Raw genomic sequence first — 25,167 nt, 5'->3', positions numbered from 1 at the left:
TTATCAGGTTATTTTCTACTGTTTTTATTTGTCAGCTTTACTTAGTTGAGATGGAGGTTACAGGCCTACTGCTACATTGGCCTATAGGCTGTCTCTGAGTTCTATGAGCTCATTTCTTTAGCCGCCAATGGATCACAGTGTATCAATGTGTTCATGTGGCAGAGGCTGCTGCTCTCACCTCAGTTCAATTTGAACTTTGACATTTTTATCATTTTATTTCAGATTTTTATGATTAACCACGTGACAATGATTGAGAAAATAAAATATTGAAATGAAACTGTTGCACAAAAATGTGCATATAAAAGAACTATCATAACTGGCACTGAGAACGGTAGAAATGCTAGGGTAAATTGGAAACATCCACAAACTTGAAACTCACCAGCTGCCTATGGTCTTTACTATTACAATTTGAACATGCAAGAGGATGCACACATAAATAAGGTGGTCCCGGGAAAAAACATGCCCCGCCTATGGATATCAAAGGCCGGTCCAACTGATTAGTTCTGCCACCGGCCCTGTCAGTTGGTCAGGTGTGGTGCCTAGACAGAACAAAATCCTGCAGTACCAGCGGGACTCCAGGAGCACGGTTACCTACCCCTGCTCTACACTATACTTGCTCGTTTTGTAACAAACTGAAATTAGGCAAACATTTTGCAACCAGGAAATGGTGGAACGATTTATGCATAGTGCATCTTTAAATATTAGTTGGCCATCTTACTTCCCCACCACATTACTCTCTCTGTCAGGAGAGCAGCTACATTGCATGGGCTTTACATTGACAGCGTGGTACAGAATGTCAGTTGGTCAGGTGGTCGTGGTTCAGGCTGTGGTCAGTCTGCAGCAGTGTGATCTATAATATATACAGCCTATCAACAGTTAACCACTGACTCCATTTGGATTGCTCCAAGCTTCCATTCACCAGTTGGCACCTGAGAGAGAGAGAGGGAGAGAGAGAGAGAGAGAGCGAGTGAGTGCGAGAGAGGTCTTGTAAATATAGGTGTTAGGTTAAGAAGTAGGGCAGCTAGGGTTGTAATGGTCCTATTAGTGGGCAAGATGATTGTCTAGAGGAAAGGAGAGGACTTGATTGGCTCAGGGTCAGACATAAATGAGATCTAGGGAACAGATGGACAGACTGACTGACTAATGTACGTAACCAGACAGGAAGGTAAACAGAGGCCAGTCATAGGAATTACACTGTCAATCAACCAACCAACCAATCAGTGAATGACTGAGGTCACTGAACATGGCTGGGAAGTTGTGGTTCTCTGAACAGGTCTGTGAATGACAACACACTGTACTTTTTAACCTCTGTTTCCTGGTTTACATTGACTGTACATACTTATGTTTTGGGGTACTAACTGACCGTTAATATTGTGGTTCTGTTTTCTCGTTGATCCAGGCAGGTTGCAAGGGCTATTAGGAGGCCAGTTGTTCCTTTGCTGGTCTCCCATGTCTTGTCTAATCATGCCACCTCTCCTCTGACCCCCCTAGAGAGAGAGAGAGAAAGCGAGAGAGCAAGAGAGAAACATCCAAGATATATTTAAAGAAAGATACAGATAATATCCATTTTATTCACTTCCCTACCAAATGTAAACAGACACACCCTCACACAGTCTCACACACCCTCACACACCCTCACACAGTCTCACCATGTCTCCAGGCCACCTCCTCCCTCTCCGTGGTGGGCCTGACCAGCCTGAAAAGCCCTCCTGTTCCTCGTCTTCCTCTCTACCATACCCCCCCTGATGGTCACTGAGACAGAGTGTGTGAGAGGGAGAGATGGTGTAAAAATGCACCCTTCCTCCACTTCTTAAGGTAATCACTGATCTGACAGATTGGGTGAACACAAGGATCCGTAGATCAGTGATGACTCCAAGAAAGGGAGGAAGGAATCATTGTAATATTCAAAAGAAGCCCCATCATCTCTTCACTGTGTTGTAGTACCTCCCGGCAGCCAGGGGGTGCTGTGAGAGCCTGCCTCCAGGTATGGTGACCTTCACTCCCTCCAGCCTCTCCTGTCTCCTCCTCTCCAGGTCATGTCTCAGGTCTCCGGGATCTCTCACTGCCTGCTGCTGCCTCTGATCACACAACACATCAATAATAGATCACTCAATCAACCAATACATTCAGGAACCAATCAGTCCATTGACATATCAATCATAAACCTCTACACATTATTGTACCTGCATGCGGCCAACTTTAGAGAAGACAGGTTCCATATCAGGTTCTGACATACTCATGTTGAACAGCCTGGACGAGAGGAATACAAATATATTGTTTGTAAACAGCACATTAAAGGCTTAAACAAAAGCTCTAAAGATATTCAAATTACCATGGTAACCAGGTGTTCATGTACCTGTTCAGAGTTGGTCCTTCTTCCTCCTGCTCCTCCTCCTCAGGCAGACCTCCATCTTGGGGGCCAGAGAAACGCTCGTTCAGTGTCACACCATCACCTCTAAAGTAATGCTCTGGAGAAAATCAGAGAAAGAAAGAGTAAGAGATTGATTGCCTTGAAGGCTGTGATAAGTATCTATAGATTCTGTCTGAGATGGGCACATTAGTGTCAATGAGCGGTGTGTGCGTGCGCATATTCAGGTTGTATTTGTCCCGTTTCCTAACCTTTGACCTGGTGCACCAGGGTGATGATCTCCTGGGCGAAAGTCCCAGAGTGCATTGCGGATTCCCGGTACGTCCCAGAATGCTCTATCATGGGCAGGAAGTCTAGGCGCTGGCGGCCCACGTTGACCAGATCCAGCGACAGCTGGCGGTCTGAGGAGTAGCACAGCTGGCTGGAGGAACGGAGGAGGGATGAGAAACAGAGGAGAGATGAGAAACAGAGGAGGGATGAGAAACAGAGGAGGGATGAGAAACAGAGGAGAGGAAGGAAGCGGTGGAGGCATTACAATCTGAGATCAGGCCTGAATACAAGGGTTTAACTATGAAATGATAGTACTAGTAGCTTCTAACATAGTTTACTGTGGTAGCTAGCTGATGGGAAATTTGTGGAAAGGGTTTGATTTAAGTAAAGACTGTAGTTTGGGGGTGGAACTAAGTCATTTATTCTGAACAACAAAATGTATGCATGCATGAACAAGTCATTTTGCATAAAAGCATCTGATAAATGGTATATATATATTCTGAATTCAATAATACTGTTGAGGGGAGTTAAGTGGTTCTCTAGTGGATCTCTTATGTAAATCAAATATAACTAAACATTGTGTACTGAACAACCTTACCTTGACCGAGGCATCTGTAAACACACTACACTTACCTTCACATTTTAAAGCTTTAGGAAAAATGACTGATTAAGTACATCATCAAGAGCTGTTGGTTTGGACATATTTGCAAAAATGCACTTAAAGTCCAAATAAGGTCAAATTGTTTAAAATGAGTTTGAAACGCAACAGGAAGAGAGTGAGACATTACTCGTCTCCAGGAAGAGAGTGAGACATTACTCGTCTCCAGGGATGTAGTTGTGAAACGCTGAACGCCAGTGGAGATAACGGGTGGGGGGGTAACGCTAATGCTAACAATGTGTATGTGGTGTAAAAGGTGCATCAACGCTCTTGATGAAATCAAATTTAAAAAAGGTGTGTGAACAGTGATTATCCTCCACTACATCCCTGCCCACTTCCTGTGCCAGTGTATCACTGGCATGGGTCAAAGGTGAAAATACATGCTTCTTTAAATGTTTCGCTGTCTGCATTTGTCAATCGACAGTGTAGTTCTTGTCCTTGGTTGGTGAAATGTTGACAGTGTAGATGCTTGTCCTTGTTTGGTGAAATGTTGACAGTGTAGTTGTTGTCCTTGGTTGGTGAAATGTTGACAGTGTAGATGCTTGTCCTTGTTTGGTGAAATGTTGACAATGTAGTTCTTGTCCTTGGTTGGTGAAATGTTGACAGTGTAGTTGCTTGTCCTTGAACGGTCCAGAGTGGACAGCATAGTTCTTGTCCTTGATTGGCCCAAGGTAGACAGTATGTTCTCCAGGTGTTGTGTGTGAGCAAGTTGTGCCTAGATGAAGTGTAGACTGACAGAACCCATCTGTACAGGAATGTTTCTGTGATGTCCTTTTTCAGAGCAATACTCAAGTGTTTTCATGAGGATTCATCCATGCTGAACTATTGGCTGATACATCGGCTGTGTTTGAGGTTTCAATTCCTCTTCTTCCCAAAGTGTTCATTCTGGGGCCTTTTAACTAGGCCGAGTCCAGATTCACTGTCAGGAATACCTTAGTCCTCACCGAGTTGCTGTTGTAATGCTTTGACAGAGCTGTTTTCCTGGTGCAAAATGGAGTTCATCAATAGTCATATGGTTCTGAGAGCCTCCTGGAGAAGAGACACTATTAGTGGGATTGAGTTTGAGCATTATTACTCCCTGATTGGTCCATGAGTATCAGTGTCAATACGGGTGGAAAAGACAGCTGAACGTTAGTTTGAAGAAGTCAAACCGAAAGCTTTATTTTCATGTGTTGAGTCTAAAAGTATTTTTCACTCTTTCCAATGTGGAAGTTCATCTCCACATATTCATCATCCACTGCTTTTCTGACTGGACATCATCCTGGTCATCTCCAGACCTTCACATTGCCTTCTGCTCTTCTCCACTCTTGCTTGTGTCTACTAGCTGGTCACTCAGGCTTTCTTCAGTTCATCCAGAAGGTGGATCTCTCAGTGTTTAATGACTGTGCTCCTCCATCCAATGATTGGATTCTCCCTGGTCTGTTCACGTCCCTCTGACTTAGGCCATAGCATCCGGTCTTTACTTGTAGCCATCCAGTGTTGTCCTTTGTTCTGGTACAGCTCAAAGTGAGTTATACTAAGAACCTGTAGCCTTTGGTTGCTTTAAGGACAACATCATTGCCTTGAGTTGTTGTTCAGACAGTCAGGTCTGCTCAGTGCTGCGCTTTATAGTCCATTTCTTTGAGTGAACCTGTTTGTAGAAAGGTATGCAGGGCCACTCCAAACCCAGTTTGGTCGTAAGACCCATGCAGAACAGATCCCAGGTTTCTGAAAATATGTGGTGAGTGTTGAGAGAATTTGGATCCAAGTTTGCCTCAGAAGCGTAGGTATTGTGAGACAGTGGCAGATTCTCCTTTAAGCCTTGAGACTCTTCAGCATCATGGGTTTAGACATGAAGAACAACCAGGAACATGCTAATGTGAGGCCTTGAGGGTGGTCAAGACGGCGACTGAAGTCGTTAAAGTCTTTGGCAAGTTTCAGTGGGAATGAGTCCACCTCAGATTAAACACATTGGATGAAGACTTAAAGTTCTTCTGCTTGCTTGACAGATAAGTATGAAAATCCTCTAGAAGTCTGCAGAATAATAGAGGCAATGATGGAAAGAACATGTTGACTTACCTTTGGACATTGGTCTGAATAAAATACAAAAGTTTGAGCTAGTTTAAGCTATTTGAAACTCTTGTGACTAGAGCTGGTGTTTTGGCATATGTATCCTCTCATGCTGAGTGGGATAAGGGTGAAGGGTCATTGCCTGGCTCAGAACAACACTGCTTCTGAAATAAGTCCTTTCACAATAGTCTTTCTCTGATTAGCTGATCAAGAGCTGATAATTCCAGGTGTTTCTCAAGACATTGAAAAAAACATGGTGGCATCAAACGGATGTTCCTGAAGTGCAGTTCAGGACATATTCCAGCCCAAATAGTCTTCGGTCAGCCGAAGACCAAGGCACCATGCAGTGGCTCAGTGACTGACATTTATCAGGCTCATCAACTCCATATTAGAATGTATTGGGTATCATGTATACAGGAAATCCTCCTATATACCAACGAGACTCTTCTTCAGTTGTTTGGTGCTCAGTTTGGTTAGTACCAAGACTTTTCCCCTGGTCTTCATGGGTTCTGCATTTTCCTCCAAGCCTCGGGTCAATCAGCTGTAGTGAGTGGTAGAACTGTGCCTCCTCCACTCCTCTCCATCCACTCTTTACTTTCCAGAGCTCCTTCAGCACGTTCCACCATGCAGGCTGCTTGCTCTTTATTCATTTCAGCTGTGAAGGATGAGCGGCAAACACACTGCTGGCATCTGGTTGGTCTCTTGGCTGGTTGGTCTCTTGGCTGGTTGGTCTCTTGGTTGTCAGGGATGCTTTCGCTGTGGGAAGCTGCAACCACTCCCTTTGTGAGTTGCAACATTCTGTTAGGTTGTTCATTGGATGAGAGAGAGATTTCTGAAAAACTGATGAGCCAAACCTCTGCCGTGAGCCATTAGGTTATTCATATGGCTGATAGTCTTCTACTGTGGCATCTCTGTTCTCTAGAATGTTGCAAAGCTGGTCTGAGATGTTCTGCCCCTCTTGATGAACAATAAAAGTTATTTGGGAGATCCTGACTTGCCTCTATGAATTGATTCCACCTTTCTAATCATGAGAATGTGAAGGACAATGCTGTAAAATGGCCACTACTAAAAGGAGACGTTTGGCGATTCGCCATGTTCATCACTGCAATGCCCCACATCAGGAAGGATTAGTTTGATGTATATAAATTGCGTCCCATCACAAATTCTCAGCTTGTAGAATTAAAAAAAATCGGTTAGAAGAAAACTTCCTCCTCTGGCTGTCAATGATCTCAGGGCTTCTGACTTTGTCTTCCTGCAGTTGACAGTGAGAGTTGAAAAGAAGCATGAACTTTCACCCTTGACCCCTAAACGTTGCTGTCGGAAACACCTTACCTGTTCTGGCCCACAGGCCGGTTCATGTCCACTTTGATGGTGAGCGTCTCCTTCTCGCCGGCGCCCATGCGAGGCATTCCCATATCGTTCTGCTGTTGGTTCCAGTTGGGGTTGAGATCACTATGCTGAGGTTTCCTAGGATCCATCCTGCCCTGTGCTGGCGGACGGCCTCCTCGCTGCCCTGGTCCCCGGTCCTTCTCGCAGCGGGGCTCCTTGTCGCTCACCTCTGCCCAACCGGGCGCCTCCTCTCTGGGCTCCATGTCCCAGACGCCTCCCCTGGGTTGGTACCCCTGCTGCTCCGGAGGGGAGTGCTGGGGGATGGCATCCTGGGGTCGGTACCCCTGCATTCCCTGAATTAGAGGCCGGGGCTGGTTCATGGAGGGCCCCATCTGTCTCTTGCCACCCTGGGCTGGGGCCCCCCTCTCCCCTCGGAATGCACTGTTTCTGGCCCTGGGCTCTGTGGGACTACCTCTATCTTGGAAGCCCATGGGGCTGGCTCTCCCATGACGATCAGGGCTTCTTCTGGACTCATGTATAGGCCCTCTCCTCTCTTCGTGTACAGGCCCTCTACTCGCCTCGTGAACAGGCCCTCTCCTCGCCTCGTGGACAGGGCCTCTCCTCTCCTCGTGGACAGGGCCTCTCCTCTCCTCGTGGACAGGGCCTCTCCTCTCCTCGTGGACAGGGCCCCTCCTCTCCTCGTGGACAGGGCCTCTCCTCTCCTCGTGGACAGGGCCTCTCCTCTCCTCGTGGACAGGGCCTCTCCTCTCCTCGTGGACAGGGCCTCTCCTCTCCTCGTGGACAGGGCCTCTCCTCGCCTCGTGGACAGGGCCTCTCCTCGCCTCGTGGACAGGGCCTCTCCTCGCCTCATGGACAGGGCCTCTCCTCTCCTCATGGACAGGCCCTCTCCTCCTCTCCTCCTGGACAGGCCCTCTCCTCTCCTCATGGACAGGCCCTCTCCTCTCCTCATGGTCAAGACGACCCCTGGCCTCTTCTCTGGTATTGGACCTGCTACCCGACTTCCTGAACCTCTCCTCAGTGGCTCTGGCCCGGTGGTGACGGTGACTGAATCGGTCGTGGCTTGGGCTCTGGTCGGGGCCACGGCCCCTCGGGTTGTCGTAGAGTTCTGGCCCTCTGCTGTTTATAATACCATGGTCATGCTCCACGATGAGGGTTCCAGGCCCCCGGCCATCGTGGCTACCTGAGGGGCCCCTGCGCCCCCGTGGCCCTCCTCCTCCGTACCCTTCCCGGGGCCTCTCCAACGAGGGGCGGCGCACCCTAAACTCTGTCTCCTTCCCGTACCTGTGTCGACATAAAGAGCAGGTGACATGGTTCAGCACTGACCGAGGACATACGATCACGCTGACTATACCTAACAAATATACAGATTTTGTAATAGCTAGCTTTCAATTTATTTAGGAAAACACGTAGCATATGAATAGAATTTATGGGCTAATAGATAGTACCTTACATATCGGTTAATGACAACAGTCATTCATGCAAGCTGATTAGCAATAAACAAAGCCATATGACATCACAGGCACACAAAGCCTCTAGATTACAGCGGGTAACAATAGTAAAGTATTCAACTATATCACAGTGTACGTCATGGCAAGCACCTGGTTCCAAGGATCACAGAGACAAGAGCATGTCATCCATGTTAAGCCATGCAATTCAATCTACTACTAATACTCTAAGGTTACATGATTACACAGGGGACACAGTAGCAGGGTGAAGTTTGCGCTTAGAAAAAACAGGAAGCTGGGTTCTCCTCTTCAATCTTCTTCTCTCGCTTTTGGCCATAAAATTCCAACGGAACACTGCTCAAATTTACCCAGGATGCACCGCTTCATCAGCTTCCCTCCGGTTCCGGTCAGAGATGGTGCTCTTCTCTCTATCCATGTCATCTCTGCTTCGGCCTCCATAGGGACCTGGAAAATCTCCACCCCTCCTCTCCCCCTTCCCCCCACCCTGAACCCTCTCCCTGGGGCTGCGGTCCCTGGACCTTCCCTGGCTCTGGTCCTGCTCTTCTCTTCTCCAGCCTGCAGAGGACACTATCTGGTGGTGGTCAGGACTGTAGTGAGGGTGCTGCGGGGCCAGTGATGGCAGCTTCTCTCTGGGTAGCCTCTGAGGGGAGTGGGGCAGCCCTTCGCTCCCGCTTCCTTTTCCCCTGCCACCCCCTCTGCCATCATGGGGGGAGAGCCTTCTGCGCTCGGCGTAGCCCAGCTCGTGAGGTGCCGGTGGGATTCTGCGATGGTGGAATTCCTCTGGGAGGAGGTGGTGGTCAAGCCTGTGGAGGCCTGGGGATACAGGTCTTCTGTGGCCCTCTGGGCCATCTGGGTGGATCTCGTCCATGAAGCGAACCCACTGATCCTCCCCAGGCAGCCTGCCCAGGTCAGCCAGCACCTGCTGGGGGTTGAAGTCTGGGTCGTCCCAGGGGAACCGCCGACCATCCTGCCTGCGCGGACTAACTCTGCATTAACACACAAAAAGTATAAAACATTTGAATTGTAAAGCACCTTTCATACAGCGTGCTGAGATGAGACATTCTAAAGTAATCTTACTGACCCACACACTGGACTAGCATGTCAAATGAAGTGTGGAAGATATTTATTTACCTGTGAGAATAGTGGGGCGATCGTGACCGTGGCCTCAACATTCTCTTTACTTTGAGAGATCAGTGGACAGAGAGAAAGAGTATGCATGGGTAAAATACCACAATACACAGTTCCCTTGCTGTGATGCCATACAATAAGCATCAATAAGATTTATTTTTATATTTATGTCGTCTACACATTTTCACAGGTGCAGCCAAATGCTTGTTTCTAGCTCCAACAGCGCAGTATACCTAACAATGCAAAACAATACACACAAATCCCCAAAACGTAAAGAAATTAAGAAATATCAGAACAAGCAAATGTCTGTCCTGAATATATAGCAATATACATTTCAGATTATTCAGCAAAATGCTAGGACTGTAACCAGCATTACTATGTCGTTTAACTTGGAAACTAAAGGGATTGAAATGTACAGTAGTAGAAAAACATTGAGAACTAAACGTTGTGTATGCTAGCTAGGCCATGCTAAAACCACTAGTCAGGAAGAAAACCAGACTTGGGACTATGATCAGCTCAAACGACGAAATATTTAACTAGTTACTACCAAACAATACCAGCTAACGTATCTAAATATAATAAATAGAAGTGATTTACACCAGATTAACCGCCATATCTTAACATTTGTGTGTTTATTTGTCGTTGCTAGCCGACACTTCAACTCCACGATTTACGATGTGAATTGAGCGGCGTCTTGTTTGGCCGTTTATCAGCGTTGGGTGAATTTTGACTCGTTTTATTGTCGCCTAACTGGAGCTCACAGGTCACATAACATTAACACTGTCGTGTGGTATTATTTGGGTGTGGAAATCAGTCGTTTTTAATAAAAACTTTATTTTATGTGACGTAGGAGCTCCAGTCCGCCCACAATAGTTGCTGCTGCGCCACATCGTGTATCGGTGAGTTTAATCGCCTATGTCGTAGCCAGTTATCTAGCTGCATGGCACTTACCCCAGCGCACGTTCCTACCAAAACTAGAGGATACGTAAACCAAAACACCAGTCTCGCACACACGATTTTATTACACAACTACTAGCTAGTAAGTAATGACGATCAAATATATCTCATATGAAGGACGTTCGTATTGTCTTGCATTCAGGAAGTTGTACAGTTGACCGTCTTTGCCTCGCGACTTCAAAACAGAATAAACTGCCTTTGACCCGGAAACACACACAATAAGGATAGCGCCACTGTTAGGACGTTTGAGTCACAGACGAAGGGGGTTAGTTATATCATCTTTGCTTGAGTTGTTTCCTCTGAACTAGATGTGTCCCCCACAATTCATTTTTTAATCAAAACTCACTGTAGAATACAAAAGTATTTTTTCACAAGACTGAGGATATAAAACATTAAGAACAGCTGCTCTTTCCATGACCAGGTGAATCCAGGTGAAAGCTATTATCCATAGCTTATTAATGTAATTTATTGAATCCACTTCATTCAGTGTAGATAAGGGGGGGAAAACAGGTCAAAGAAAATGTATAAGCCTTGAGACAATAGAGACATGGATTGTGTATGAATGCCATTCAGAGGGTGAATGGGCAAGACAAACGATGTGCCTTTGAACGGGGTATGGTAGTAGGTGCCAGGCACACCAGGTGGGTCAAGAACTGCAAAGCTGTTGGGTTTTTCATACTCAACAGTTTCCTGTGTGTCAAGAATGGTCCACCACCCAAAGGACATCCAGTCAACTCGTTCTGGTCATGTTGCTGCTCCAGTTTCAACTGTTCTGCCTGCGGCTATGGAACCCTGACCTGTTCACCGGAAGTGCTACATTGTCCCGGACCTGCTGTTTTCATCTCTCTCTGTCTACCGCACCTGCTGTTTCTAACTCAATGATTGGCTATGAAAAGCCAACTGACATTTACTCCTGAGGTGCTGACCTGTTGCACCCTCGACAACCACTGTGATTATTTTTATTTGAGCTTGCTGGTCTCCTATGAACATTTGAACATCTTGGCCATGTTCTGTTGTCTCTACCTGACACAGCCAGAAGAAGACTGGCCACCTCTCAGAGCCTGGTTCCTCTCTAGATTTCTTCCTAGGTTCCAGCCTTTCTAGGGAGTTTTCTCTAGCCACGTGCTTCTACATCTGCATTGCTTGCTGTTTGGGGTTTTAGGCTGGGTTTCTGTATAGCACTGTGTGACATCAGCTGATGTAAAAAAAGGGCTTTATAAATACATTTGATTGATTGATTGACACAACTGTGGGAAGCATTGGAGGCAACATAGCCAGCATCCTTGTTGAATGCCCTTCGAACACCTTGTAGAGTCCAGCCCCAACAAATTGAGGCTGCTCTGAGGGCAAAGGGGGGGTATGCTGTTTGTGTTAGGTGTTTATAAACAAAGTCACAGATATGGCTTGATGACATTTTATTGTTGTTTTCAGCAGTTAGATCCATGCACCACGTCTACAGTTATATATTCCACCAAGCTGCAGTGACAATATTAAGTGATTTTTAGTGAATAACATTCTGACCTTAAGTCTTAAGTTTACTTAATTTACCCTTGGCATACAAAGAAAGCATTAAATTATGAACGAGCACAGAAAGAGAGAGGAAGAGAGATGGATGGACGAACAGACATGGCAACTAAATCAAGAGTCAAGCGCACTGAAGACAGCAAAGATAAAGAGACTTTCCAGGCCTTTACCTACTCCTTTACCTACTCCTTTACCTACTCTAGTCCAGTAATTGAGATACAGCATCAACATTAGAGCCATTATAGACACTAGTCAGTGTCCCTTCACAGGGTTAGCTGGGTCGTGAGGAGTGGTTGGCACCTCACAGTGCCCTTCAGGGGGAACTGAAACAGAGATTGAAACCGTGAGGGGAGGGAGCACACATGCTGACCTACACCCGCCCTGAGAGCAAAGCAAGGCATGTGTTACAGTAAGATCGGTACAAGACCGTTACAGTACAGGAAGCATGTATGATTGGTCGAATTCCCAGCAGTAGTGGACAGCAGACTGTGAAGTGTCCTCTGTAATGAGATAGATCTCCATGAGGTAAAGCCACAGTCATAGTGAATATAGCTGTTGACTGACTGAGCGATTACACAGACTGATGAGATACTGTAGGACAGGGTTCACTAACTGAATGCGCAGGCTTTTGTTCCTGCCCTAATCACCGTCTTCAGTCTGGTCCATGATTAATGGACTCAGGTGTGTTACTGTAGGGCTGGAACAAAGCCTGCACACCAAATAGCTCCAGGACCACCCAGTAGCTCCAAAGTTGGAGACCCCTGCTGTAGGTTCACTGCTAGTTGCTAGGACTGTGATTTGCAGCATATACAGTCCAGTTCAGAGCAGAGGCAATATAGAGAGAACAGTATTTCCAGAACAGAGTAGGGATGAGTGTTTTCAGAGCTGTTACACAACAGTAACTAAACCACAGCTAGCGCACACACAGCAAGCCAAAAACACAAGCCACATCTTTTCAATATCCCCAGCCCTACAAATAGCAAAAAATACAAGACTGTTCACAGTTTTCTTTTCTTTTTGCTCAGATTATAATAAGAAATGCTCCAGTGTTCCACATATTTTTTTACACACCACTAAAGCTAAGGCGTGTTGGTGGACAGAAGCATATCAACTGAGGCCAGACTTTTGTCTTACTATACTAAATCATCCACATCTCTAGATGAGTAGGTTTCGCCAGTTGCAGGATGCAAACATTTAGACTGGCTAGCTGAGTTCTACATAGCGATTGTAGACTCCTGGTGAACAGTAGTACAGCGTGTCAGTGGTGCTGTGATGATCATAACCGACCACCACTAGAAACACTGACAGAAAGAAACTCCTAACGTAGCCGTTACAACAAGTAGGCTGCCCCTAACCACTGATACAGGGTCAGATTAAATGTTCATCTGCCCAAAGGTTAAGGTTATTGAGGGTTAGAATAATCTGATTCTAGATCTGTGGTTAGGTGCAACTTCTACGTAGAGTTACAGCTGTGTAACAGTATATAGTATATACAGGAGGAGGTGTTCTCCAGTGAAGGTGCTACAGGGTCAGTGTTAACCACATAATTAATGCTACAGGAGGATAACACAACCATATTACATCAGCCTCCAAACACTGACACACCTTTATATACAATATCATACAGCCAGGGCACAGAGAAAAAGTTTCACTTTACTGGGAGAGTATTAACCGTGTGTGTGTGTGTGTGTGTGTGTGTGTGTGTGTGTGTGTACATGTCAGTGTGTGTTTACATAGGTGAATTCAGCTGTAGATGTGTTGAGTTATAGATATAAGGGGGAGCCAGACATTGAGCAGTTGCTCTCTGTGGAGTCCAGGGGTGCATGGGGAGGGCCTCTCCCCTGAAGAGAGGGGGGGGAAGGAGGGGTGGAGGTGCAGGGAGCTGGTCCCACTCTCTAGTTTTGATGAGGAAGGAGGGGTGGAGGTGCAGGGAGCTGGTCCCACTCTCTAGTTTTGGTGAGGAAGGAGGGGTGGAGGTGCAGGGAGCTGGTCCCACTCTCTAGTTTTGATGAGGAAGGAGGGGTGGAGGTGCAGGGAGCTGGTCCCACTCTCTAGTTTTGGTGAGGAAGGAGGAGAGCAGAGACTCCCCTGCTGCTGCTAGCTTCTCTTTTCACCCAACAGCCAATAGTCCTATACAATACCCTGACGAAAGAGGATAATGAATATTAGAGCAGAACTGCACAGTGTGTGGGATATGCAGTATGTGTGTGTATGTGTGTTACCTGGTTACTAGACATCCAATTTGCCAGGGCTGAGGCTGTGGAGAAGCTGGGCGGACCTGGGGGAGGAGCTAGTTAAGGAGGCGGGGTTATAACCCTGGATCAGCAGGTTCTTGTTGAGGTCTCCCAGGGCTGCAGCACTGCCTGGCTGCAGCCTGGGGTAGGGGGGTGTGTCTGGCAGGGCGGTGAGGTCCAGGAGGTGCTCCAGGGTTCGGGCGTTACTCATGCTGTTTAACGCCTCGCTGACGGGAGAGAAGTCCTGAACGATACCCAAGTCATCCCTGGACACAGGGCTGGGGAGACAGATACAGTATGAAATATGCCTGTTAACACATGGGATTGTGTGTGCATGTGCATGTATGTGTGTGTGTGCAGCTCACCTGACGTCCATAGACTGTACCCCGTCAGACAGCTCATCCCCTCCACAGCTCTTTCTCTCCAGGGGGCCCAGCGTGATGAGAGGGGACTCATCCTGATCCAGCTCCCTGCCCTGCCCTGCCTGGCCCCTGTTCACATCACATACACCTGAGAAAGAGGGGAGGGGGTTGGACACACCTAGTAAGTCCTCACAAAACCTGCATGCATTGATAGTCAAGAGTAACACAAAGTAACAATACAACCCTGTCCACCACACGGGGGAGCTCTAACTGTGCCCGCAGCTGAGTCACCCTGCAGTATTTACTGTGTGTGTGTGTTTGTTTATACCTGAGGATGAGGAGTCCGTTTCACTCTTACGCGTCCTCTTCATGATCTCCTCAATCCGCTATGGACACACGCACGCACGCACACACACACACACACACACACACACACACACACACACACACACACACACACACACACACACACACACACACACACACACACGAGTTTAGGGAAACAGCTTAAAGGGCAGCATATTCGGGGGTAAGGTGTGTGTGTGTGTCTGTGTGTTAACCTTCTTCCTCTGCAGTCTCTCCTGCTCCTCCTGTACCTGCAGCAGTTCTCTCTCCTGCCTCTTCCTCTCCGCCTCCCTGTGAGCACGCAGACACGCCTCCTCTCTCTACACACACACACACCAACATACACACACACATACACACACGCACACTTCATTAATTCCCTGAACTGATTAGAATTTCGGAAACTGTGGGTCAGATATAATATGTAGGATCAGAGAGCTAAAGTAGGGAGTGAACTCACCTGGCTCCAGTTTCCTTTTCAGGGCTAAAAGCACAATGTGGCAGATAGAGCCATGTATATAAACCACATAGATCTGAAACTGCTAGAAACATGGCAACATGGCCTTGGAGAGGTTACATATTGACTATCTGTGACTAAACATCTTCGTCACATGCAGCGGTGATGCCCAATGACTGTATATATGAATGGGCAAAGCCATGGCATTATGTGACACCATTCATTTCTATGTAAAGACTCAATAGCGCATTGAAGCCAAATAGTTAAGATGGCATCTCATGGAGACATAACATGAGCAGATTAAGCTACTCCAGGAAGTGACATTGCAGGCTAGCTCAGTGCTGCTCCCTCTCATTGAATAACTCAAGTTGAAGGCCAACCGGGGTACTGCAGGCTGCCATGAGCAACAAAATTATCGTTGTAACTTCTTTTGTGTGAATTTAAAATCATCTTCTCAAGGACACACATATGGTGTATAAGAAGCAACCATTGGTACCAAATGGAGTTTTTATTTACACAAAGATTCACCACAAGGATTGCCATTTTCCCATTCGCTAGAATGGATGTTCATGTTTGCAATGCCTGCAGTACCGCGATTGGCCTTGAACTTCTGTGGCTTCAATGAGAGGGGGCAGTCATTCTCCCCTGGTGATGCCTCATGGTGTGAAGTTTAAGCCCTGAGCCCTGACCCCTGACCTCTCGGTCCAGCTGATCCTGCATGTCTTTCCATCGTCTCTCCTTGGTCCTTCTCTCCTCCTCTTCTCTGCTCTTTCTCTCCTCCTCCCGTCTCTCTCTCTCCCCCTCCCGTCTCTCTCTCTCCTCCTCTGCTCGTTGTGCCTCTCTCGCCTGCCGCTCCCGCGCCTCCTGCTCTCTCCTCAGCTCCTCCTCAGCTCTCAGCCTGCACACACACACACACACAAACACACACAGTAAATGCACAATACTTAGCTTGATCCCCTTGTTCAAAGACGCTTGACCTGGAAAATAAATCCTCCTCCTCACAGCTGCCCATGTCCCTTAATGTTGATGATGTGGTTGTTACTGACAAGAAGCACATGGCTGAGCTCTTTAATCACCACTTCATGAAGTCAGGATTCCTATTTACCTCAGCCACGCCTCTTTGACTGGCCAACATTTCCTCATCTCCCACCCCTTCTAATGCGACTAGCCCCGATGCTCCTCCATCTTTTTCCCCTGCCCCGCTACAAAGTTTCTCCCTGCATGTGGTCACTGAGTCCGAAGTGCTAAAGGAGCTCCTTAAACCCTTTCTTCTTTAAGGTTGCTGCCCCTATCATCGTCAAGCCCATCTCTGACCTTTTAACCTGTCTCTCCTCTCAGGGGAGCTTCCCATTGCTTGGAAGGCAGCCACGGTTCGTCCTTTATTTAAAGTGGGAGATCAAGCTCATCCTAACTGTTATAGGCGCATTTTTTATTTTGCCCTGTTAATCAAAAGTGTTGGGAAAACTTTTCAATAATCAACTGACTGGCTTTGTTAATGTCTATTGTATTCTCTCTGGTATGCAATCTGGTTTCCGATGTGTCACTACAACCTTAAAGATCCTAAATGATGATTCTAAGCAATGTTATGCTGCTATTCTTATTGACTTTGCCAAAGCTTTTGATACGGTAGACCACTCCATTCTTGTGGACTGGCTAAGGAGTATTGGTGTCTCTGAGGGATCTTTGGCCTGGTTTGCTAACTACCTCTCTCAAAGAGTGCAGTGTATAAAGTCAGAACATCTGCTCTCTGCCACTGCCTGTCACCAAGGGAGTACCCCAAGGCTCGATCCTAGGCCCCCCGCTCTTCTCAATTTACATCAGCAACATAGCTCAGGCAGTAGGAAGCTCTCTCATCCATTTATATGCAGACGATACAGTCTTATTCTCAGCTGGCTTCTCCCCGGATTTTGTGTTAAATGCTCTACAACAAAGCTTTCTTAGTGTCCAACAAGATTTCTCTGCCCTTAACATTGTTCTGAACACCTCCAAAACAAAGGTAATGTGCTTTGGTAAGAAGAATGCTCCTCTCCCCACCAGTGTGATTACTACCTCTGAGGGTTTAGAGCTTGAGGTAGTTACCTCATACAACTACTTGGGAGTATGGCTAGATGGTGCACTGTCCTTCTCTCAGTACATATCAAAGCTGCAGGCTAAAGTTAAATCTAGACTTGGTTTCCTCTATCGTAATCGCTCCTCTTTCACCCTAGCTGCCAAACTAACCCTGATTCAGATGACCATCCCACCCATGCTAAATTACGGAGACATCGTTTATAGATCGGCAGGTAAGGGTGCTCTGGAGTGGCTAGATGTTCTTTACCATTTGGCCATCAGATTTGCCACCAATGCTCCTTATAGGGCACATCACTGCACTCTATACTCCTCTGTAAACTGGTCATCTCTGTATACCCGGCACAATACCACTGGTTGATGCTTATTTATATAATCTCACTCCCCCCTATCTGAGATACCCATGGTAGCCCTCATCCTCCACGTACAACACCCGTTCTACCAGTCACATTCTGTTAAAGGTCCCCAAAGCACACACATCCCTGGGTCGCTCCTCTTGTCAGTTCGCTGCACCTAGCGACTGGAACAAGCTGCAACAAACACTCAGACTGGACAGCTTTATCTCCATCTCTTCATTCAATTTGTGCTGTTGTCTGTGTCCAAAAATGTATGTACTATGTTTTGTGATGCTGCCATGTTGTGCTGCTGCCATGTTGTGTTGCTACCATGTTGTTGTCATGTTGTGTTGCTACCATGCTGGGTTGTCATGTGTTGCTGCCATGCTATGTTGTTGTCTTAGGTCTCTCTTTATGTAGTGTTGTGGTGTCTCTCTTGTCGTGATGTGTGTTTTGTCCTATATATTTAAATAAAAAAATCTCAGCCCCCTTTCCCCGCAGGAGGCGTTTTGCCTTTTGGTAGGCTATCACTGTAAATAAGAATTTGTTCATAAATGACTTGCCTTGTTAAATAAAGGTTAAATAAATAAAGTATTTAAAAAATACACACAACCCGCTGCACATCCTTCTGACCCGAAAAACACACACACACCTCTCCTCCTCCTGTCGTAGTTTGTCCTCCTGCTCTTTCTGTACTCTGGCCAGACGCCGCCTCTCAGCCAACAGTCTAGATGCCTCCTCTGCATCCGTTGTCCCGGCAACGTTCCTGCCTGTGGGCGTACCTGGAGAATCTGTGAGGAGGGAGGAAAGGGGACAAGGTGAGGAGCAGTGGAGTAGAGGGGGAGTGGGGCAGAGACATAGAGACAGAGGACTCTGGTGTACAGCAGACACTGATGAAAGCAGTTTTCTCTGAAGTGTTCTGTTGTCTTCTCTAGGGTGGCTCAGGTTGCAGACTCTCTATCTCTCTCTCTCTCTTTCTGTCTATCGATATATCTCTCTTTCCCTCCACCCCTCTCTCTCCTCTCAAGGGTAAAGCATATATTAGTGGTGAGTTCTGAACACACGCGCACACACACATCCCTACCTGTCGCCAGGTCTCTGCTGCAGGACTTGGGGATCTTCTTCTCTGTTGGGTCCGGCTTGGAGGACTTCCTCTCCAGGGTTCCATGACCCCTGGCCTCATGGTTGCCCTCGGTTACTGGGGGTCGCTGGCGGAGGGGGGAGGGAGGGTACTGTCCCGGGGAGCAGGGGGATTGGGCACGACTCTTAGTCGACCTCACCCTGTAATAACAATTCACTTTACTTGTATCTTTTATACTACGTAGTAGGTAAAGCTTCTTTAAAATAAGTATATATTATAATACAAAATAAAAAACAGGAAAACCAAGAAACCTTTTGGGCGTGCCCATTGCTTTGCTATGGGCTCTGGGGGAGGAGCTTCGGGTGGGAGTGGTCGGAGATTCTAGGCGTCTCATTGAAGAGTCAGTCAGACAGGAGGCGGGGCCTCTCTCTGTCTAAAAACACAAAAGAAGGAGTGAACGTGTGCTCAGAATAATAATGTAGTAATATAAATGCATGTACACACATCTATGGTACTGACTGTGGGTGTTCTGGGGGTCTTGTCTTCCGGGGGTCCATTGCTTGCCTTCCTGGAGGGGGAACATTTGTAGGCCGGTCGCTGGGGGCTGGGGGATGCTAAACGAGGGGACACACCACACACTGCATTGTCATAATAGGGCAGAGAGACAGACAATGAAGAGAAACACACAAGAGAGAGTCATATTATATACTGTTGCTTGGCAACACACACACCTCTTTCTGGTGAATGCAGGGAGGCTGAAGAGTTGGAGAGGCGTTTAGTGATTGGCTGGTCCGGGGAGGGTGGTGTCAGGAAGTCACACACTGCAGTGAGATGCATGAGAAAGAGTCACCCCAGAGGGACAGGAAGAGGTAGGAGTCTTCTTAACCCACGAATACTAATACTACATTCATATTTTCTCTACCTTCCCTGAAGTATACACTCGTTCACTTCCCCTAATGGGGAGGGTTTGGAATGGACTGAAATATGGTGGGAACTCATATATGCATATGCTTATAACAATCTTCACATCAATGAGAGAGAGAGGGATGAGTGCACACTTTAGGGAGGAGGGTAAAGAAAACAGGTAAGGTCAGATATGTCTATCTGTGGTTAAGGGCAACTTGTACCTGGAGCAACAGAGACACATCACATTACATACAAATCACAATACACAGAAATTACATCATACACAAATCACAATACAAACAAATAGGAGACACATAATACACACAAATCACAATACACACAAATCGGAGACACACATTACACACTAATCACAATACACACATCACAGTACACACAAATCACATTACTCACCAATCACATTAGACACAAATCACAATACACACAAATCACATTACACACAAATAGGAGACACACAAATCACATTACAATGCACACAAATAGGAGACACACAATACACACAAATCACATTACACACAAATCACAATCCACACAAACCACATTACACACAAATCACAATACACACAAATCACAATACACACACACATCACATTACACACAAATCACATTACTCACTAATCACATTACAAACAAATCACATTACACACAAATAGGAGACACACAAATCACATTACAATACACACAAATAGGAGACACACAATACACACAAATCACATTACACACAAATCACAATCCACACAAACCACATTACATACAAATCACAATACACACAAATCACAATACACATCACATTACACACAAATCATAATACACACAAATCACAAACCACATTACACACAAATCAATATACACACAAATCCCTATACACACAAATCACTATACACACATATAGGAGACACAATACTAGAACATTACTCTGCAGTTATTATTTTTTAAATATATTTATTTATTTAACCTTTATTTAACTAGGAAAGTCAGTTATGAACACATTCTTATTTACAATGACGGCCTACCAACAATGACGGCCTACCATAGTTAGTGAACAACTATGCCACAAATTCACCAAAACATCTGACACACTGATTGTGCTTCAGTTTGACTTCCGTGTTGTATAGTAGGAGACGAATGTATGTTCCATCTACAGTGCATTTGGAAAGTTTTCAGAGCCCTTGTCTTTTTACACATTTTGTTACGTTACAGCCTTATTCTAAAATGGATTCAATTGTTTTTTCCCCCTCATCAATCTATACTCAATAGCCCATAGTTCTCTGCAGATCCTCTCATGCTGTTAGGTTGGATGGGAAGCGTTGCTGCACAGCTATTTTCAGGTCTCTCCAGAGATGTTCGATCAAGTCTGGGCACTGGCTGGTCTACTCAAGGACATTCAGAGACTTGTCCTGAAGCCACTCCTACATTGTCTTGGATGTGTGCTTAGGGTTGTTGTCCTGTTGTAAGGTGAACCTTCGCCCCCAGTCTGAGGTCCTGAGTGTTCTGGAGGAGGTTTTCATCAAGGATCTCTCTGTACTTTGCTCCTTTCATCTTTCCCTCGATCCTGACTAGTTTTCCAGTCGCTGCTGCTGAAAAACATCCCCACAGCATGATGCTGCCACCACCAGGCTTCACCGTAGGGATGATGCCAGGTTTCTTCCAAACGTGATGCTTGGTATTCAGGCCAAAGAGTTCAATATTGGTTTCATAAGACTAGAGAATCTTGTTTCTCATGGTCTGAGAGTCCTTTAGGTGCCTTTTGGCCTTTTACTGAGGAGTGGCTTCCGTCTGGCCACTCTACCATAATGGCCTGATTGGTGGAGTGCTGCAGAGATGGTTATCCTTCTGGAAGGTTCTTCTATCTCCATACAGGAACTCTGGAGCTCTGTCAGATTGACCATCGGGTTCTTGGTCACCTCCCTGACCAAGGCCCTTCTCCCCTGATTGCTCAGTTTGGCCTGGCGGCCAGCTATAGGAAGAGTCTTGGTGGTTCTAAATTTCTTCCATTTAAGAATGATGGAGGCCACTGTGATCTTGGGGACCTTCAATGCTGCAGAAATATTTTGGAACCCTTCCCCAGATCTTTGCCTCGACACAATCCTGTCTCAGAGCTCTACGGACCATTCCTTCAACCTCATGGCTTGGTTTCTGCTCTGACATCCATTGTCAACTGTTGGACCTTGTATAGAAAGGTGTGTGCCTTTCCAAATCATGTCCAATTAATTGAATTTACCACAGGTGGACTGCAATCAAGTTATAGAAACATCTCAAGGATGATCAATGGAAACAGGACGCACCTGACCTCAATTCAAGTCTCATTGCAAAGGGTCTGAATACGTACAGTATGTAAATAAGGTATTTCTGTTTTTTATTTTTTAGAAATTTTCTAACATTTCTAAAAACCTGTTTTCGCATTGTCATTATGGGGAAATGAGGGATATAAAAAGTATTTAATCCATTTTAGAATAAGGCTGTAACCTAACAAAATGTGGAAAAAGTCAAGGGGTTTGAATACTTTGCTGAATACACTGTATACATTGATACACATGAATACACACACGGATCCTCTAGCACAAAGGAGAGAGGATGGTTTTATGTTAGTGTGTGTCTGAGTACCTGTCTCGAGGGGTGGGGGTTGTCGAGACTTCTGCATATCCTATCAGCTGTGTGTATGTGTGGTTAGACTGCTGCAGGCAGACAGGAAGTATGTGAACTCTCTGTTCTGATTGGAAGGAGCTAGTGGACCCCAAGGACCAAAAGGAGACAACATGTGTGGTGAAAACAACCATATCCATATTCATGCACAGACCCCCCATGGGCACACAGGAAGGCAGCAGAATTCCCTGCAAAACACACAGCACACAATCTGATAGGACGAAGGATACTTGAGGCAAAATAAAACAAATGCATGAACATTATTGTGAATACAGACACAATAGAACAGAGTATAATTATTTATTGCCCCGAAGGAAGAATAAATGTCTTGAACGAGCAATACAAAGCATAACACAAATGCAGCCAAACACAACAACTGCACACTAAGGGTATCAGGTGGTCTGTACCGTTCCTGGATTGGTTGGGACTGGCAGCAGAGGCGGGATGCTGAGACAGAGCTGAGCCAATAGCATGAGAGGGCGGGGTCTTAGGGTTACCTGTTAGCAGGTGTGGCAGAGCGGAGAAAGCAAAGCATTACACACGCACCTGGGTCTTGCAATCCTACACACACACCTGGGTCTTGCAATCCTACACACACACCTGGGTCTTGCAATCCTACACACGCACCTGGGTCTTGCAATCCTACACACACACCTGGGTGTTGCAATCCTACACACACACCTGAGTATAAAATTATATGTACATATGTACTGTGTACGCACACCTACACACACACCTATGTGGTGCAATTGTATACATACATACATACATACATACATACATACATACATACATACATACATACATACATACATACATACATACATACATACATACATACATACATACATACATTCTATATTCTATACTGTAATATTCTATACTGTAAGATTCTATACTGTAGGATTCTATAAGGTATTGTTGAAGAATGTGGTAAACTAGGTATTCTACAAGAGGGGCTGATCCTCTACATCCGCCTAGGCCTGATAGATGAAGTGTGTGTGAATCATTGATGGAATTATAAATGCACCAGAGTCTGGCTATTGCTCTGGTACTGCTCACTGATGGCTGTGTCATCGCTGAAAACACACACACTATACAAATATAAAATGTAATTGCAACTCCTATAATAACCTTATCCATAACACTGCCACAACAGCACGGGTAGACAGATTATGAGGGTGTGTATGTGTGTAGAGAGACACCAACCCAACGATGGGTGTTTACATACGCAGTAAATATCCCCTGTCAATTTGTGTGTGTGTGTCAAGGTTAGATACGTATTTTAGGCCACTGCTGGGAATCAGGCCTGTTTTCCTACACACTGATGCTCACCTCAGGAATAAACAACATCAAACAGACACACACTGATGAGGGAGGGTTGCAGCGCTTCACAGAAACAGCTGTTTCCGGAGATACCCAACACACACACACACATCAAACACACACACACACATCAAACACACACTATTCTTGAGCTAAATACACACCTGTAACAGCATGAAAAAAGTGGCACAGACAGAATTGTCTTATCATCACAGAGTCATAATGCTTTTGGCACACACACGCACACTCGCACGCGCACACACGCACACACACACACACACACACACACACACACACACACACACACACACACACACACACGCCTCTCCCAAGCTGATGCGTTTAAGTCAAAGCGTTGTCCTCCCCTGCATTGCAGCCTCCACACCCTTTCCCTCTCTTTGTCCTCCCCACTCTCTCTCTGGTATCTGGTCTTCCTCTCTCTGTCCTCCCAACTCTCTCTCTAGTATCTGGTCTCCCTCTCTCTGTCCTCCCCACTCTCTCTCTGGTATCTGGTCTCCCTCTCTCTGTCCTCCCCACTCTCTCTCTGGTATCTGGTCTTCCTCTCTCTGTCCTCCCCACTCTCTCTCTGGTATCTGGTCTTCCTCTCTCTGTCCTCCCCACTCTCTCTCTGGTATCTGGTCTCCCTCTCTCTGTCCTCCCCACTCTCTCTCTGGTATCTGGTCTCCCTCACTCTGTCCTCCCCACTCTCTCTGGTATCTGGTCTTCCTCTTCCTCATTCCTTCCTCATTCCTCATGGTATCTGGTCTTCCTCTTCCTCATTCCTTCCTCATGGTATCTGGTCTTCCTCTTCCTCCTTCCTTCCTCATTCCTCATGGTATCTGGTCTTCCTCTTCCTCATTCCTTCCTCATTCCTCATGGTATCTGGTCTTCCTCATTCCTTCCTCATTCCTCATGGTATCTGGTCTTCCTCTTCCTCCTTCCTTCCTCATTCCTCATGGTATCTGGTGTTCCTCTTCCTCATTCTTTCCTCATTCCTCATGGTATCTGGTCTTCCTCATTCCTTCCTCATTCCTCATGGTATCTGGTGTTCCTCTTCCTCATTCTTTCCTCATTCCTCATGGTATCTGGTCTTCCTCATTCCTTCCTCATTCCTCATGGTATCTGGTGTTCCTCTTCCTCATTCTTTCCTCATTCCTCATGGTATCTGGTCTTCCTCTTCCTCATTCCTCATGGTATCTGGTCTTCCTCATCCCTCATTTCTCTCCATATTGCCCTTTATCTCTCTACTCTTTATTTCAGGTGGTCTCTCTCATCCTCCTGCCCCCATCATCTCTCTCTCATCCTCCTGCCCCATCATCTCTCTCTCATCCTCCTGCCCCCATCATCTCTCTCTCATCCTCCTGCCCCCATCATCTCTCTCTCATCCTCCTGCCCCCATCATCTCTCTCTCGCTCGCTCTCTCGCTCGCTCTCTCCATCTCTCTTCTCTCGTTTCCTTTACCATTTAGCTGTCTTAAACTGTCCCCAGCCTTTCCTCCATCCTTAAAACCTCCCATCACCCCCTCCCCTCTTTCTCTTTCTTTGTCCCCCTCACTCACTTCATCTCACACCTCCCAAACCACCATACCCTCCTATACATCTCTCCCCTCCCCCTCTCCAGCCT

General features: G+C 46.3%; 2 protein-coding genes across 4 annotated transcripts in view; both read right to left on the bottom strand.

Moving 5' to 3' along the window:
* Positions 1-10,451, bottom strand: LOC112236881. Its single transcript, XM_024405493.2, has 11 exons — positions 10,241-10,451; positions 9,293-9,341; positions 8,509-9,147; positions 6,678-7,976; positions 2,620-2,789; positions 2,357-2,468; positions 2,184-2,250; positions 1,945-2,078; positions 1,650-1,752; positions 1,364-1,487; positions 1-929 (listed from the first exon to the last, which is right to left on the bottom strand). Exons 2-11 carry the CDS (start codon positions 9,331-9,333, stop codon positions 916-918), a joined length of 2,703 nt encoding a protein of 900 aa, XP_024261261.2. The 5' UTR covers positions 9,334-9,341; positions 10,241-10,451; the 3' UTR covers positions 1-915.
* A 1,195-nt stretch (positions 10,452-11,646) lies between these two features.
* Positions 11,647-25,167, bottom strand: part of map7d2b (MAP7 domain containing 2b) — a 32,135-nt gene continuing 18,614 nt past the window's right edge. Inside the window, exons 5-16 of one of the 3 annotated variants that reach the window (XM_042308799.1) lie at positions 22,626-22,715; positions 19,383-19,472; positions 19,171-19,265; positions 18,963-19,084; positions 18,655-18,851; positions 18,223-18,361; positions 15,865-16,066; positions 14,927-15,031; positions 14,695-14,752; positions 14,370-14,514; positions 13,993-14,282; positions 11,647-13,912 (exon numbers count right to left, since the gene is read on the bottom strand). In XM_042308799.1, the coding sequence (XP_042164733.1) occupies positions 14,000-14,282; positions 14,370-14,514; positions 14,695-14,752; positions 14,927-15,031; positions 15,865-16,066; positions 18,223-18,361; positions 18,655-18,851; positions 18,963-19,084; positions 19,171-19,265; positions 19,383-19,472; positions 22,626-22,715 (1,526 nt within the window). In that variant the 3' untranslated portion in view covers positions 11,647-13,912; positions 13,993-13,999. The remainder of the gene's footprint in view (positions 13,913-13,992; positions 14,283-14,369; positions 14,515-14,694; positions 14,753-14,926; positions 15,032-15,864; positions 16,067-18,222; positions 18,362-18,654; positions 18,852-18,962; positions 19,085-19,170; positions 19,266-19,382; positions 19,473-22,625; positions 22,716-25,167) is intronic. The other 2 variants (XM_042308797.1, XM_042308798.1) reach the window with 2 other exon arrangements.

Source organism: Oncorhynchus tshawytscha, linkage group LG29, assembly GCF_018296145.1.
Source record: "Oncorhynchus tshawytscha isolate Ot180627B linkage group LG29, Otsh_v2.0, whole genome shotgun sequence".
Classification (NCBI taxonomy): domain Eukaryota; kingdom Metazoa; phylum Chordata; class Actinopteri; order Salmoniformes; family Salmonidae; genus Oncorhynchus; species Oncorhynchus tshawytscha.
Note: the sequence above shows the minus strand (reverse complement) of the source record. Positions and strands in the feature narration are given on the sequence as shown.

Excerpts from the sequence above, each read along its gene's own strand:
- LOC112236881 (XM_024405493.2), bottom strand. The coding sequence starts at position 9,333 with ATGTTGAGGCCACGGTCACGATCGCCCCACTATTCTCACAG. Across the intron at positions 2,790-6,677 it reads CGGCCTGTGGGCCAGAACAG|CCAGCTGTGCTACTCCTCAG; the intron begins GTAAGGTGTTTC and ends CCGTTCCTCCAG. Across the intron at positions 2,079-2,183 it reads CTAAAGTTGGCCGCATGCAG|AGGCAGCAGCAGGCAGTGAG; the intron begins GTACAATAATGT and ends TTGTGTGATCAG.